The sequence below is a fragment of the Rhincodon typus genome, chromosome 1 (genome assembly GCF_021869965.1).
Source record: "Rhincodon typus isolate 14 chromosome 1, sRhiTyp1.1, whole genome shotgun sequence".
Classification (NCBI taxonomy): Eukaryota; Metazoa; Chordata; class Chondrichthyes; order Orectolobiformes; family Rhincodontidae; genus Rhincodon; species Rhincodon typus.
The window spans coordinates 63,865,286-63,880,988 of record NC_063332.1 but is presented as its reverse complement, the minus strand read 5'-3'; the positions used below and the strand labels follow the sequence as shown (position 1 = coordinate 63,880,988).

At 41.3% G+C, this 15,703-nt stretch overlaps 1 protein-coding gene across 1 annotated transcript in view; it reads left to right on the top strand.

Moving 5' to 3' along the window:
- The first annotated feature begins 5,321 nt into the window (after positions 1-5,321).
- Positions 5,322-15,703, top strand: part of LOC109920608 (cAMP-specific 3',5'-cyclic phosphodiesterase 4D-like) — a 997,263-nt gene continuing 986,881 nt past the window's right edge. The window contains exon 1 of the mRNA XM_048595692.1: positions 5,322-5,388. Coding sequence (XP_048451649.1) covers positions 5,347-5,388 — 42 coding nt within the window. The 5' untranslated portion in view covers positions 5,322-5,346. The remainder of the gene's footprint in view (positions 5,389-15,703) is intronic.

The following is a 15,703-nucleotide window of genomic DNA, read 5'->3' as shown; positions in this document are numbered from 1 at the left end:
GCACGCAGGTAGGGTTTTCCGTTCTGCTGCAGCTTTCAGAAGGTTATCCGAACACCCCCAATAAAAATAAAGACAGAATCCCCCTTGTCCTCACATATGACCCAACCAACCTCTGTACCCAACATTCTCTGCGATTTCTGCCGCCTACAATCTGACCCCACAACCAAAGAAATATTTCCCTCCCCAGCCCTACCTGCCTATCATAGGGACCGCTCTCTCCGCAACTCCCTTGTACGCTCCACACTGCCCACTAACCCCACCACCCCTCGTACTTTTCCCTGCAACTGCAGGATGTGCTACATCTGCCCCTACACCTCTTCACTCACCTCCATTCAAGGCCCAAAACAAACTTTTCATATCAGACAGAGGTTCACCTGTACATCTGTCAACCTGGTCTATTGTATCCGCTGGTCCCGATGTGGCCTCCTCTACATCGGTGAATCCAAGTGTAGACTTGGAGGCTGTTTCGTAGAGCATCTGCACTCTGTACGCGACAAACGACAACGCCTTCCGTTCACGAACCATCTCAACTCCCCCTTCCACTCCCTGGGTGACATGTCCATCCTGGGCCTCCTCCAGTGTCACAATGACACCCCCCACAAACTGAAGGAACAACACCTCATATTCCACCTCGGGAGCCTACAGCCCACTGACCTAAACACGAAATTCACCAGTTTTAAAATCTCCCGCCCCGTCCTCATCCCACATCCAACCCTACCTCTCATCTGCACCTTCTTGACCTGACACAACCTGTCTATCTTCACTCCCACCTATCCGCCCCACCCACCTCACTGACCAATCCCCTCAACTTCCTACCTGCACTCACTTATCACCATCCCACCTAACTTCTGCAGCCCCACCCCTCCTCTCTTTATGTATTTCCCAGCTCCTTTCCCTCTCCCCATTTCTGAAGAAGGGTCCCGACCTGAAACATTGACTTTCCTGCTCTTCTGGTGCTGCCTGGCCTGCTGTGTTCCTCCAGCTCCACACTGTGTTATCGCTGACTCCAGCATCTGCAGTCCTTGCTATCTCACAATAAAAGTCACATGAGCCTTAAAGAAGCATTCCAGAAGGGTTATCTGTGAATACAGTGTTTTGTGTAAAGAAGTTGGTTATCTCCAATGGTTCAGTAATACACGATGTAGAAATTGTCAGGGACCAGGAATACTGAGACAAGTAACTCACCTCCTGACTCTCCAAAGCTTGTCCATCATTTACAAGGCACAAAGCAGGGGTGTGATGGAATGCTCTGCACTTACCTGGTGGGTACAGCTCCAAAAATGCTTAAGCTTGACACCATCCAGGACAAGGCAGCCACTTGATTGGCACTACATCCACAAGCACTCACTCCCACCACCACCGACCCTCAGTAGTAGCAGTGTGTACTATCTACAAGATGCACAGCAGGAATTCACCAAAGATCCTCAGACAGCGCCTTCCAAACCCATGCCCACTTCCATTTAGAAGGTCAAGGGCAGCAGATACATGGGAACACCACCTCCTGCAAGTTTCCCTCCAAATGCTCACCGTCCTGACTTGGAAATATATCATTGTTCCTTCATTATTACAGGGTCAAAATCCTGGCATTTCCTCTGTAATGGCATTGTGGGTAAACTCGCAGCACATGGATTGCAGAAGTTCAAGAAGGCGACTCATCACCACCTTCTCAAGTGCAACTAGTGGCCAGCCTGTAATGCTCACATCCCACATGTGAATAAAAATAAGAGTCTAAGCAGTTCTAGGACCATGTCAGAAGCTAGCATATAGAGGCAATAGGTCAACTCGAATCCCAATAGTTCCAATCTGACTGCCAGATATCTCGTTTACTTTTTTAAATTCATTCATAGCATGTGGACATCGCTGGCTAGGCCAGCAGTTATTTCTCATCCGTAATTACCCAGAGGACAGTTAAGAATCAATCACATTGCTGTGGAGTCAAATGTAGGACAGACCAGGTAAGGATGGCAGTTTCCTTCCCTAAAGGACATCACTGAACCAAATATGAGGAGGTCATCAGTTCGACAAAGACCAATAAAGAGAACTAAAAATAAACAGTAACATTAACTACACACAGCAAAAAGTACAGAAATAAAACTGAATGCATGTTATTTGACTTTTTGTTCACAATGTATCTTCATGAGATAAAGAAGAAAGAATAAACATAGTAAATGTAGGACCATGATGATGCTAAGGTGATGCAAACAAAACTAGTTCTCTGATGATTGAGTTTTGAGCCACTTTGTTTAGCAAACATACACAGCAATAATCTTCAAAATCTTATCAGAATGATTTTTGTGTTATGTCAGACATAATAGCCTTTGTGGTTGCAAAAGTGATTCTGTAGGATCATCATGTGCATATCGCTATTTATGTCCTGCTTCTGCCATGATTAGGCTGTTTTGTGTGTCGACTATATAAGGTGATCACCTATCGTGTGCTCATCACCTCATTAAAAGCTGACAGGCTAATAAGAGGCCAGCTGCTTCTGGGTCCTATGGTCCAGGCCCTCTACTTAGGTGATCCAACAGTGAGAAGGTAAAAGGGATCAGAGGCAAGGGTAGTGGTCTGGCTTTCAATGTCACCCATTACTCCTCATCTATGTTTCCAATGGCCCCTGATCAGAGGCCTCTCCCCAGCCAATCACTTAGGTCACCCTGGTTGCTCAGTTGGGAAAATAGCCTCAGTGGGAAACCTGGTGATTAGGGAATCATTAAACGATCACTTAAGGGCCTTAATTGGTTACAGATTGAGAAGGTCACTATGGACCTTCTAGTCTTGAACTTAATTCGTGAGGTTGTAAGAAGGGAATGGGTATTTGTCCAGGGCCAATGCGCCCAATTATTTCCCTTGCTTCGTATCTCAAGGGAGGTGAAAGGTGTTCCCAAGTTATGCAGCAGATTTTGCTTGCTGATGATTTTGGCAACTGTGACAATGTAATCTTATAAGATTAAAGAACAGGTAAAGGCATTTGAAACACAGCTTCAAGATATCAATACCATGCTCCATAATTATGCAGTTGCTTCAAACTGAGCTTATTCTAACTGCTTCTGCCTGTGGGTGACCTGAAGTTGTCACATATAATGAACGAAAGTAGCCTTGCTTTCTGAGGAGGTGTCCTTGCCCACAAATTCAGAAAGCAGATACAGTTGTTGAAGAATGAAAACATTCCTGTTGTTGCCTGGAAACCAAATATTGTTGTGCATTATTTGAATGCACTGAGTGAATGAAAGGCCTTTCAGAAGGTAATGACATTCTGTTCACAAATCCGCATAGTTAAATGGCTGCCATCAATATTCGCTCGGAATTTGCAGCGCAATGAAATTCGATGGTTTACTATCCTGTAGGAAAGCAGCGAATGTTATTGAATTATGCACCTTTATAGTACACTCTAATTTGACGAATAACACATTTCTCGAGTTCTGTAGTACTACCATAAGAAATCATTTATGTGCTTCAAAAGGATACCTCCAGCTTTTCCTTTACGATACCAACAAAATTTTGTGAGATTTGCTTTTAGTGGAACACCATCGTTTTTCAGCCAGATTAATCTCACTGGAAAAAAAAATACAATGGATAGAATTTTCAGCTCTCTTGCACTGCATGCATAATGGTGAGAAATTTGGGAAAATACGGCAAGAATTAAAAGAACAGAATCACAACATTGAGAAAAAGTTCTCAACTTTTCCTTTAAAGTTTATGTAGTGACTTCCTTATTTCCATGAATTTGCATTGGGTTAATAGCCCAACTTGCTGCTTTTCTATTCAACTTCCAATCTAGACAGCACCAATTCCTGACATTAAAATCAAAGCAGATACCTTGTCGTGGCATTCATCTCACTCTGTCTTCAGCACAAAATTCCTCCTCAGACAATGTCCTTCCCCAACCTTAGACAACCTCCAGCTTTATCAAATCATCGCGCCTAATCTCGATCCAGTTTTTTCACCACTTCAGCCCCTCTGGGATTTACATTGCAGCTCAGGGACACTTGACACTTGCATGCTTCTGCCAGGTTGCTCTGTGTCCAGAGACACATGTGCATCTCATATATCCCATATATACACAGGATCCGTTTTAGTGTTCTGAGCTTCATTTCTTAGTGCTCACTCACTTTTTGCTTCGTTGGAGATTGCCAGCTTGTATTGCAGTTAAGTGCAAATGGAGAGACAGGCATGGTGGGCGGTACTGAAATGTCAAGGGGTTGGACATGTCACTGCATTGTACAATGCTAGATCAGTGTCACACTGGCCACCAAACTCACCACAGGAGATAGCGCAAGATTCTATTCATGATGCTTCCTCTTTTAACCTTTCTGTCATAGTTCTGAGCCATATTATGGGACCTTTATAAAAACTGAAAGAACTGTGGATGTTGTAAATCAGGAACAAAAACAGAAGTTGCTGGGAAAGCTCAGCAGGTCTGGCAGCATCTGTGAACAAAAAAATCAGAGTTAACGTTTTGGGTCCGGTGACCCTTCCTCAGATCTATCCTCAGAATGTTAACTTTGATTTTTTTCTTCACAGATGCTGCCAGACCTACTGAGCTTTCCCAGCACTTTCTGTTTTTGTGTGTGAGACCTTTATTCCTTAATTGAAAGCAAATATCGATCATAAATCATTGACTAATTGGAAAGTAATTACTATTCCTCATTAGTGATAAAACAGAAACTCAAACGCAGATGCCATGGTATATGAAGAAAGTATTTAACTCGTAAAGCATCTGTAAGCAAAGATATTTTCTAAACATTTTTCTGGTCCTATTACATTTGGGGTTTTATAAAATCAAAAAGGTTAAATTTTATGTCACATATATTGTATCATCATAAATGTGAAGTTTTGCATATGTATGTTTTAATTGTGATTCACATTTCTTTTGAGTGAAGAGACACACATAATTCATATTGAAACATGTATTTAAAAGAAAAAGAAGCTATTATACATTCACCTCTGGAGAATCTGCATATTAGCATTTGGCTGATGATCACAAAGGAGTTACTCTTTCTGAAATGTTTGTGATTTTCCTGTCATTAATGTTGAGGAATATTTGTTTTACGAGTCACAAATACTCCCTAGCTATCTAATGTTTGATAGAAACTGCTTTATTTCAGAGTATAGATCGGAATATCATCTGATGGAGATTTTTGCTTGCCATCTTGATATAATATTATGCCTAACAATTTAACCTTAATAATTTTGCTCATCTACTTTGTGCCTTTTCTGTTGAGTAAAGTTCTTTTAAAATAATTTTATTTTCAGGGAAAGATCTTAGTGGATTTTAAATTTTGTTTCTCAAACCTTGGAAGTAAGCAGAAGTCTGAAACACATCTCCTGAGTAACTGCGATTTCATCATGAAAAAATCTCACAGCGTGGTAGCTGCCAACAGTGAGAGCGTAAGTGAGACACACAAATTTTCCACTTCTGTTCATTCAAAGTCCTTTGTCTTATGCAAAAATTGAAATAATGCAAAATGACTCCCTTAATAAATTTTCAAACAAATATTAAATATATCTTAACAATTTTCTTTGGGTACTAAAGAATTCCAACAGACACTGCATCGCATAAGTTACAGGTAGGAAAATCACCTGCAAATTTGAAAGGTATAACACATTATCTGGAAGTTACGTATTTCAGATGGGTACTCAATGAATATTGCCTTCTACATTGACTTTGATTTGAGTTGGGCAACTGTATGTATTTAACTGTACTAATTCTCATCCAGTGTTTTGGAATATGGTCATTCAGATTTTTTTTTTACAAGACTGTAAGCACAAATTCATAACTAATATTTTTGTTTTATTTGTTTGTGCTTGATTTTGTTTAGTGGCAATTTTAGTCCATTTTCAGTTTGGATTAGGTGACCTTGAGCACAAGAGATTCTTAGTTTCGAGGCTTATTTTCTTTGATACTTACCAACTTTGTTAAACATTATGGCTGCACCTTGTTCCACATAATCTACCACTGCATGTGTACAAACTGTGCTTCTGAAAATCAATGAGAAAAATAAAAAGTAAAAAATAAAAAATAAAAATAAAAATAAAAAATAAAAAGTACCAAAGCTCTACTTGATTTCATGCAACATACCTGACTAGTAGATTGTGATCTCGATTATCCTGTTATGATTAAGGGATTGAACATTATTAAGAGCATGGTGGCATGGTGGAAGGATCCCAGTCAAAAAATTGTATATATGCATATTTCGTGAGAAGAGGAAGTGCTGGGGATATATATAAAATTCAAAATCTTGTGCTGCAGTGGTAGTATCCTTACCTCTGAACCTGAAGATCTGCATTCAAGTCTTAGGTTGATTAAAAATATCTATGTAAACTTTAGAAGTGAGATAGATGGCAATAATATAACCTATTATTATGGGTATGAGGTGGACCAGGGTCAAAACTAAAATCTATCACTTGGAGATGAAACACAAATGGCAACTGACAAGAGACAACTGTTAGATGGAGATTCCAACTTACCTCAGTTTGACTGTGACAGTGATGCCTCTACCAATAAGACTGGGAAGGATTCCTATGACTAACGGAAGACCAATTAATTAGCAATTTTATAAAAGAACCACAAAATGGAGACAAATTCTTGAGATTTAAAATAAAAAAAACAAATTCATGGGAAATGAGCATCGGTGGCTGGATGAGCATTTATTGCCTATTTCTAGTTGCCTTTGAGAAAGCAGTGGTGAGCTGCCTTCTTGAACTACTGCAGTCCAAGTACTGCAGGTAGACCCACAATCCTGTTAGGGAGAGAATTCCAGGATTTTATCCAGTGACACTAAAGGAACTGAGATATAATTCCAAGTCAGAATGGTGAGTAGCTTGGAGAACAACTTGCATGTCGTGGTGTTCCCACGTATCTGCTGTCCTTGTCTTTCCAGATGGTAGTGACCATGGATTTGAAAATTGCTATCTAAGAAGTCTTGGTAAATTTCTGCATTGCTTCTTGTAGCCAATATGTTTTGCTGCTACTGAGCGTCAATGGCAGAGGAAGTGAATGTTTGTAGATGTGATACCAAAGATGTACGCTGTTTTGTCCGGGATGGTATCAGCTTTTTGAATGTTCTTCGAGCTGCACTTATCCAGGCAAATGGGAGTATTCCAGCACTTGTGCCTTGTGGACAGGTTTCAGGGAGACAGGAGGTTAGTTACTCATCACAGAATGCTGAGCCTCTGACCTGGTCTTGTAGCAATTGGTTTTATTGTGGACGATAAACTGAAGTGGACCAGCCACATAAATACAAGATGTCAACGCTACAAGAGACAGTGATGGTAATACCATTGAACATCAAGGGGTGATGTTAGATTCTCTCTCTTTTGTTAGAGATGGCCATTGCCTGGTACTTGTCTGGCACAAATTTTATTTTGCCCAGTATTGGCGGAATGTTGTCCACATTTTGCTGCATTTAGAATAGAATAGGATAAAATCCCTACAGTGTGGAAACAGGCCCTTTGGCCCAACAAGTCCACACTGACCCTTGGAGTATCCCACCCAGGCTCATTCCCCTATAACCCACCTAATCTACACATCCCTGAACACTAAGAGGCAATTTAGCACAGCCAATTCACCTAGCCTGCACATTTTTGGACTGTGGGTGGAAACCAGAGCACCCAGAGGAAACCCACGCAGACATGGGGAGAATGTGCAAACTCCACACAGACAGTTGCCCAAGGGTAGAATTGAACCCCAGGCCCTGGCACTGTGAGGCAACAGTGCTAACCCTGAGCCACCCTGCCACCCTAGACAGGGCTATTTCAGTACCTGTGGAGTTGTGAATAGTGCTGAACATTGTGCAATTATTGGCGATCAGCCCTACTTATGACCTTATTACAAAGGGAAGGTCATTGACTAAACAGCTGATAATAAGTTGGGTCTGGGAAACTACGTGTGGAACTTTTTCATGAATGAGGCTTTAAGTATCAGTCATCATAATGTGGCCATAATTGATACAAGAATTGGAAAGCTTACTAAAACCTAAACAAAATTGCCAAATTTTAAGAGAAACAATCTTAAGTGCTTAAGAAGTGTTGTCACATGAGACTTAAGGTTTGAACATGGTGAGGTGATCAGTGGAATGGAAGATTTCCTTCAAGAAAGTGATTCTGCATGCGGAGGACCAATGTGTACCTTTGTGAAGACTATGCACTAAACTTAAAAGCACTTCACTCTACTCAGACTAATATAACCAAGCAATCTGATCTAGGTAAAACATTTAAGGTCATGAAGAAAAATGACATAGAATTTAAATGGCTTTAACATCAAAAGAAACTTGCCCTGAGTATAAGAAAAACGCCACATGGCACTGAAAAGAATGACTTTGTATCACATATATTGCAAGAGAATTTTTTTTTAAGGTATGGTGGCTCAGCGGTTAGCACCGCTGTCTCACAACACCAGGGACCCAGGTTCAATTCCACCCTTGGGTGACTGTCTGTGTGGAGTTTGCACATTTTCCCTGTTTCTGCGCGTGTTTCCTCCGGGTGCTCAGGTTTCCTCCCACAGTCCAAAGATGTGCAGGTTAGGTGTACTGGCCATGCTCAATTGCCCATAGTTTCCAGGGTTATGCAGGCTAGGTGGATTAACCATGGGAAATGAGATGTTACAGGGATAGTGTAGGGGGTTAGGCCAGGGCAGGATGCTTTTCAGAGGGTCAGTGTAGACTCGTTGGTCTGAATAGCCTTCCTCCACACTGCAGGGATTCGATAATATTAAGTGAAAATTAAGAAAAGTCATGTGATGGATTGTCTGCTGCATGTGCATTTCAGTAAGTGGATGACAGATAGCTTCCTCAATCTGGGACTTGAACTCAAGGATGCTGCAGGAATAAGGTCTGTGAACTGTGCACACTGTGACACACTTCACTGCCAAACAGCTGTGCAAAACTAACATAAATAAATATGAAGGACAAGACCAGGTGCGCTGAGAATACTTAAGGAACTTGAGGGTGAAATTGCAGGAACTCTGGCAAATATCTTTTAGAAATTATGGAATTCTGAGGTGAAGCCTGAGGATTGGAGTTTCCTGTGCCTAAAATGGTAAGAAATATGAGACAATAGGAGACAGACCAGTCAGTTTGATGGTCATTGATTAGTTTCTGGATATCGGGATAGAATTACAATCAAATAGTAGGCAATACAAGCTCAGAGTTCGAGAGCTTTCTGATTTACTTATTTATTTTATGTGATAATTAACCTTCCAGTAGTAGGTTGCTTAATGCCAGAGTGGAATAATTTAACAATAATGTTGATGTTGGCCATGAAATTAACATGTAATAGAATTAAAAATCAATGAGCATTTGGAAGAAGAACATGAGATCTATAGGATGGGGCAAAAATTGGTATGGAGAAAATACAGAAGGAAAATATTAATGAAAGTTAGAAGCAGTGGGATAGACTTCCTTCTGCTCTACACCGAGTTGTTGCCAAAAGTATAGAAGAAACTCCGAAGATAACTTGGAAATTAATCCTCACCTTCTCTCTCCAGCAGCCACAATACTGCCACCACCCATTTTGTACATCTTAAAAATTTTTCATTCATTCACATGATTACGTGTCGCTGTCCAGTCAGCATTTATTGCCCATCCTGCAGCTAAGAGGCAATTGGGTTACTGCGGGACTGGAGTCACATGTAGGCCGGACCAGGTAAGGATGGCAGTGTTCTTCCCTAAAGGGCATAAGTGAACCAGATGGGTTCTTCCAACAATTGATAATTGTTGACTCCTAATTACAGAATTTTCCTTTATTGAATTCAAATACCACCATCTGCTGTGATGGGATTCGAGGGTGGGTCCCCAAAACATTATCCAGGTCTCTGGATTAGTAGTCCAGTGATAATACCACTAGGTGATCACTTCCCTGACTTAAATAGTATAAATTATTTTCTTTCCTAATATCTGCTTTCAGTTGTTTGAGGAGGGTGTAGCAATATCGTTTCATGCGGATTTTGCCAAACGACTCTGGAACTAGATTTGTAGTAGTGTTGGGTGCAGATCAGGCTGGAGGGACTGAGGCCGAAAGAGCAAACTTTGTTGCTTCATGATTTACAACTTAACTACTTCTGGTCCTAAAACGCAGACGCGTATTGACAAGAAAGGTCTTTGAGTTTTGACTTTTGTTATGCTATTTCTGAATGTATTGTTGAATGTTGCTGGTCATAGATCCATGTTTCAATTCAATAGTAGGGGATGTGAGAATGAATGTTTTTACCCAGTGAGTGGTAATCACCTGAAACTCACTGTAAATGAGAAGAGTGGAAGCAGAGAGAAATTGGGTGGCTCCTGAGAAAAACTGCAGGGCTATGGAGTTAGAATAAAGCAATGAGACTGATAGATTGGATTGCTATATAGAGAAAGAGGCTGAATGGTCTCCTTCTGTCCCTCACTAACTTTATGATTCCATGACTATGTTTGTACAATGCTTTGTAACAGGCTGAGATAGGAAAAGGTACCATGTAAATGGCTATTTTATTTTCCCTTTAACCACGGTTTCCTTTATTCTTTCACATTTAAACCATACCAATCTCACAAGGATACTGTACTATCAGTGTGTTACTGAAACAAGTGAGTGTGTATAATCATCTGGACCTAACCCAGCAGGTCACATCAGGAAATATGATGGTCCAGGCCCATCTAATAGTGGGAGAGGTGGGTCACAGATGTCTCCTGGTTGCCTGAAACCCCCCGTGATTAAGTTGGAGATGAGAATAGTTTAAAGTGAGCAACCAGCCCACTTGTGGTAGGATGCCAATTAGACTCATTATTGAACCAATTGACACAAATTATCCTTGACCACTGGAATTCAGTGGTGGCTCAACTTTCCTCAGCCTCCTGCGTCCTTCTTGGGGATCTGTCTTTCGAAGGCAGTTTGCGCCCAGTCTAAGGACCTGGCATTATCAGAAGTGGGGTGCTGCTGAAGTGTAACCCATTGCCCAAGACTCCAATCACATGTAACCCACTTTCCATTATATCTCTGTTTATTTAATTGTTTGATTTCATGGATCTGTTGACTGTTCCACATGCTGTGGATAGATCCACAGTGCCCTAAGGTAGGGAATTCCAGGATTTTGACCCAGTGACAGTGAAGGAATGGTGATACCTTTCCAAGTCAGGATGGTGAGTGTTTTGGAGGGAAATGTGGAGATGGTAGTGATGCCTTATATCTGCTGCCTTTGTCCTTCTAGATGGAAGTGGTTATGGGCTTGGAAGGTGCTGTCTAAGGATCTTTGAAGAACTTCTGCAGGGCATCTTGTACAAAGTAACACTACGGGGCATCTTATAGATAGCACACACTGCTGATACTGAGCGTCAGTGGTGGAAGGAGTCAATCCTTGTGGATGTAGTGCCATCACACGAGCTGCTTTGTCTTGGATGGTGTCAAGTTTCTTGAATGCTGTTGGAGCCGCATCCACTCAGGCAGTTGGGGAGCATTCCATTATACTCCTGTTTTGTGCCTTGTAGGTGGTGAACAGGCTTTGGGGAGTCAGGAGGTGAGATACTTGTTGCAGTATTACTAGCCTCTGACCTACTCTTGTAGCTATGGTGTTTACATGGTGAATCCAGTTGATTCTGATCCTGATCAATGGTAACCCCCAGGATATTGATAATGGGGGATTCAGTGATGGTAACACCATTGAACATCAAGGGGCAGTGATAGATTGTCTCTTATTGGTGGTGGTCATTGCCTGGCATTTGTGTGGCATGAATGTTATTTGTCACTTCTCAAACCAAGCCTGGGTATTGTCCAGATCTTTTTGCCATTTGAATGTGGACTACTTCAGTTTCTGAGGAGTTACGAATGGTGCTGAATATTGTGCATTCATCGGCGAACATCCCCACTTCTGACCTTATAATGGAGAGAAGGTCATTGATGAAGCAGCTGAAGATAGTTTGACCTCGGACACTAACTTGAGGAACTCCTGCAGAGATGTCCTGGAGCTGAGATGAATGGCTTCCAACAACCACGACCATCTTCCTATGTGTCAGGTATGACTCCAACCAGCAGAGAATTTGCCCCCGATACCCATTGATTCCAGTTTTGCTTGGGCTCCTTGATGCCACACTCTGTCAAATGCAGCCTTGATGCCAAGGGCTGTCAGTCTCACCTCAACTCTGGAATTCAGCTCTTTTGATCATGTTTGAACTAAGGCTGTCATGAGTTCAGGAGCTGTGTGGTCCTGGCAGAACCCAAACTGGGCATCACTGAGCAAGTTATTGCTGAGCAGGTGCTGCTTGATAGCACTGTTGGTGACACTTTACAAACTTTACTAATGATCGAGAGAAGACTGATGGGCTGGTAACTGTTGGGTTGGATTTGTCCTGCCTTTTGTATACAGGACTTACTTGTGCAATCTTCCATAACGTCAGATTGATTCTCTGACTCAATCACCTTTGAATCAACAGGCCAATCAAGAACTGTCTGTGTGATAGCAAGTAGGAGGTAAAAACAGTTGAACTTTCATATCCTACTTGTTACAGGCCAACTCATCTCTCACTTTTTGATTGGAAATACATCAATCAAATTATATGCTACTTGGGTTATATGGGTCTGGATGGATCTGAAGCATTGAATACTTAATTGAGTGTAACAAGCATTTCCCAATGTGACAACGTTATGAGGTTTTGGTGGGAGAGGAAGTAGGATCTTGTAGGAGATAGACCTAAGATGTCATCCCGACATTGTCTGCAGGAACACATCTTGAAGCACTAATTTAGTTTGAGATTGCAGACTTTTCCAAAACATTAAATCAATCTCCTCCACAATATAAACTGGTGTACGTGCTCTGTGCATTTCATTAAGGTGCAAAATATCATAACCCACACTGTGCCCTCACTTACCCGAGTCCAGTGATCTGCTAACAATCTCTGGTACACAACTGGTAGCATCCACAGTTCCTGCTGGCCATGGTCTGCCGCTGGCCTCTGTTTTGCAGCACTCAGCAGGAGGGACTTTTATTCCGGGGCTTTGAATCCCTGGAAAGCCTGATGGCTATTTTTTTGATTGTGTCAACAACCACAGAAAAGACACAAGTTTCCCACCAGTGTGCGTGAGCAACACTAAATTAGAGTCACAAAGCAATATAACTCGGAAACAGATAGTAGGAACTGCAGATGCTGCAGAATCTGAGATAACAAGGTGTAGAGCTGGATGAACACAGCAGGCCAAGCAGCATCAGAGGAGCAGGAAAGCTGGCGTTTCAGGCCTAGACCCTTCTTCAGCCTTCCTGCTCCTCTGATGCTGCTTGGTCTGCTGTGTTCATCCAGCTCTACGCCTTGGTAATTTGGAAACAGATCCTTTGGTCCAACTCGTCCATGCTGACCAAGATTCCCGAACTAAACTAGTCCCACTAGCCTGCATTTGGCTCATATCCCTCTAAACCATTCTTATTGATGTACCTATATTCAGGGCCCTACTATTAACTGTATAAGTCCTGTCCTTTTTTATTTTATCAAAATGCAATAACTCACATTTATCCAAATGAAACTCCATCTGGCACTACATTCTGCTCAATTTATTTTCCTGTTGTCTTTCTTTTATTCACTCCTTCTAAAATTGATTGCAAGGCACGCTGTTGCCTGCTTCAGGTATAGCTGCCATCAAAATCTGGTACAATAGTCTCAGCACATGGTCAAGGAAGTAATAGGAGAGGACAGTAATTGACAAAATTAAAAAAAAACTTCCTTTAATGATGAAAATGTGTCTAAATTGCTCTGGCTTTCTCAAAGAACTTTAACTGAACCTGTACCTTTTAATGGAGCTACTGTCTGTAAGCATCCAGAAGTCACAACACTTCCTCTTCATTTTATTATTCAGTAATGTGAAAAGTGATTAGCCATGGCTCTGGAAGCATACTTCATTTGAATTACATCCAGGAAGTGACAACAGAGTAAAACAAGCTTGATGAAATGAGAGTGTGGAGCTGGTAGGAATGCAAAAGTAGGAAGATGTATTAAATAAATAGATGATGGAGTCTGCAAAGCCTGAGTATAACTTTGTAACTAATGGAGATTCAATTCAGGAACATTAATAAATAAAAAGAACTTGGGGCATGATATAAAGCAATAATGGAAGATGTCCACTTGAGAATATAATTTATATTAATGTGATTGCATCAGGGCTTTGTACATTTGGAGAATACGAGCAGTGGTATTTATTTTGATATATTATTTGATATATTATTTATTTATTTCAATAGACTGCCGCTCAGAAATCAAAAGCGATGGGGATGGTATTATTTAATAACATCGTGAGTCATTTCATTTAATTATTTCTGTTGTGATTTTGGAGCTGCATATTTAATTTGATTTCATAAGATCATATCTCAACTGATGGTGGTGATAGTCATTTTATTATAAACAGTGCAGAATGCCTTTCCAAGAAAAGCTGAAGAGGGCATTGATCAGAAGAGGGCAAGTTGTGTGTGTGGCAGAGTTCAGCCAGAGAGAGAGAAAGCAGTGGGGCTGGGGACAGGGCAGGCAAATGGATTTTGGCAGAAAGTAGACGAAAGCATAAGAGATAGGAGCAGGGGGTAGAGAACAAGTCTCATTGAGCCAGTTCTGTCATTCACTATGATCATGGCTGATCTTAGGCTTCAACTCCAACAAGTGATTATGAAGGCATATGGAATGTTGTTGTTTATTGCAAGTGAAATGGAATATATATGTTGAGATGTTTTGCTGCAGATGTACAACATTGATGAGACTTGTGCACAGGTTTGGTCACTTTGTTAAAGAAGGAATTTTTAACATATCAGAGGCAGTTTGGAGAAGATTCACTTGACTGATAGCTGTGATGAAGGGGTTATCCTATGAAGAAAGGTTTAGACGGGTTGGGTATGTATCCTTGAAATTTAGAAGAATGAGTAATGATATTAATTAAATCTATGAGGTGCTGGGCGATTTGACAGGGTAAACACAGAAAGAATGTTTCCCATTGTGGGAGAGGCCAGAACCAGGAGACAGTTTAAAAATAAAAGGTTGTTCATTTAAAACAGAGATAAGGAGAATTTTATTCTCTCAGAGGATTGACAGTCTTTGGAACTCTCTTTTCCAGAGACCAGTGGAGGTAGGGCCAGTGAATATTCTTAAGTCAGAGGTAAATGGATTCTTAACTAACAATTGAGTCCATTGGGTATTGGTTGAAAGAGCTGATGTGGAATTAGGGCCACAACCAGATCAACCATGAACTTATTAATTAGTGGAGAAGGCTAGAAGGGATGAATGACCTCCCACTGTTTCTAATTCTCATTTTCATATGTCCAAACGCTCACTTCTCATTCCCCCAATCCCCAACAACTTTTCTAACATCCCTTAGGTCCCTGAGATCAGGGTTTGAAACTAAATTTTCATTTTGTCAGAGAGGCTCTTCTTAGTGGCAAAAATGGCAGACAAGTCCAGAAGCCCTCTGTGCTGCACACTGCATTTCCTATTTTTATGATGATGGGAATGGCAGCAGGCTGGAGTATGCACATGTAGGAACAACAGAGGTAGCCTAGCCACTTAGATGGTGACCTGCTTTAGTGAAATCAAATTTTAGCTTCCCTCTATTGTAGAATCCAACTTGTGCAAAACTGAACATGGAAGAACAGGATGGAGACCTGGATGAACACAGCAGGTCAAGCAGCATCAGACGAGCAGGAAGACTGACGTTTCGGGCCTAGGGAAGGGTCTAGGCCCGAAACGTCAGCCTTCCTGCTCCTCTGATGCTG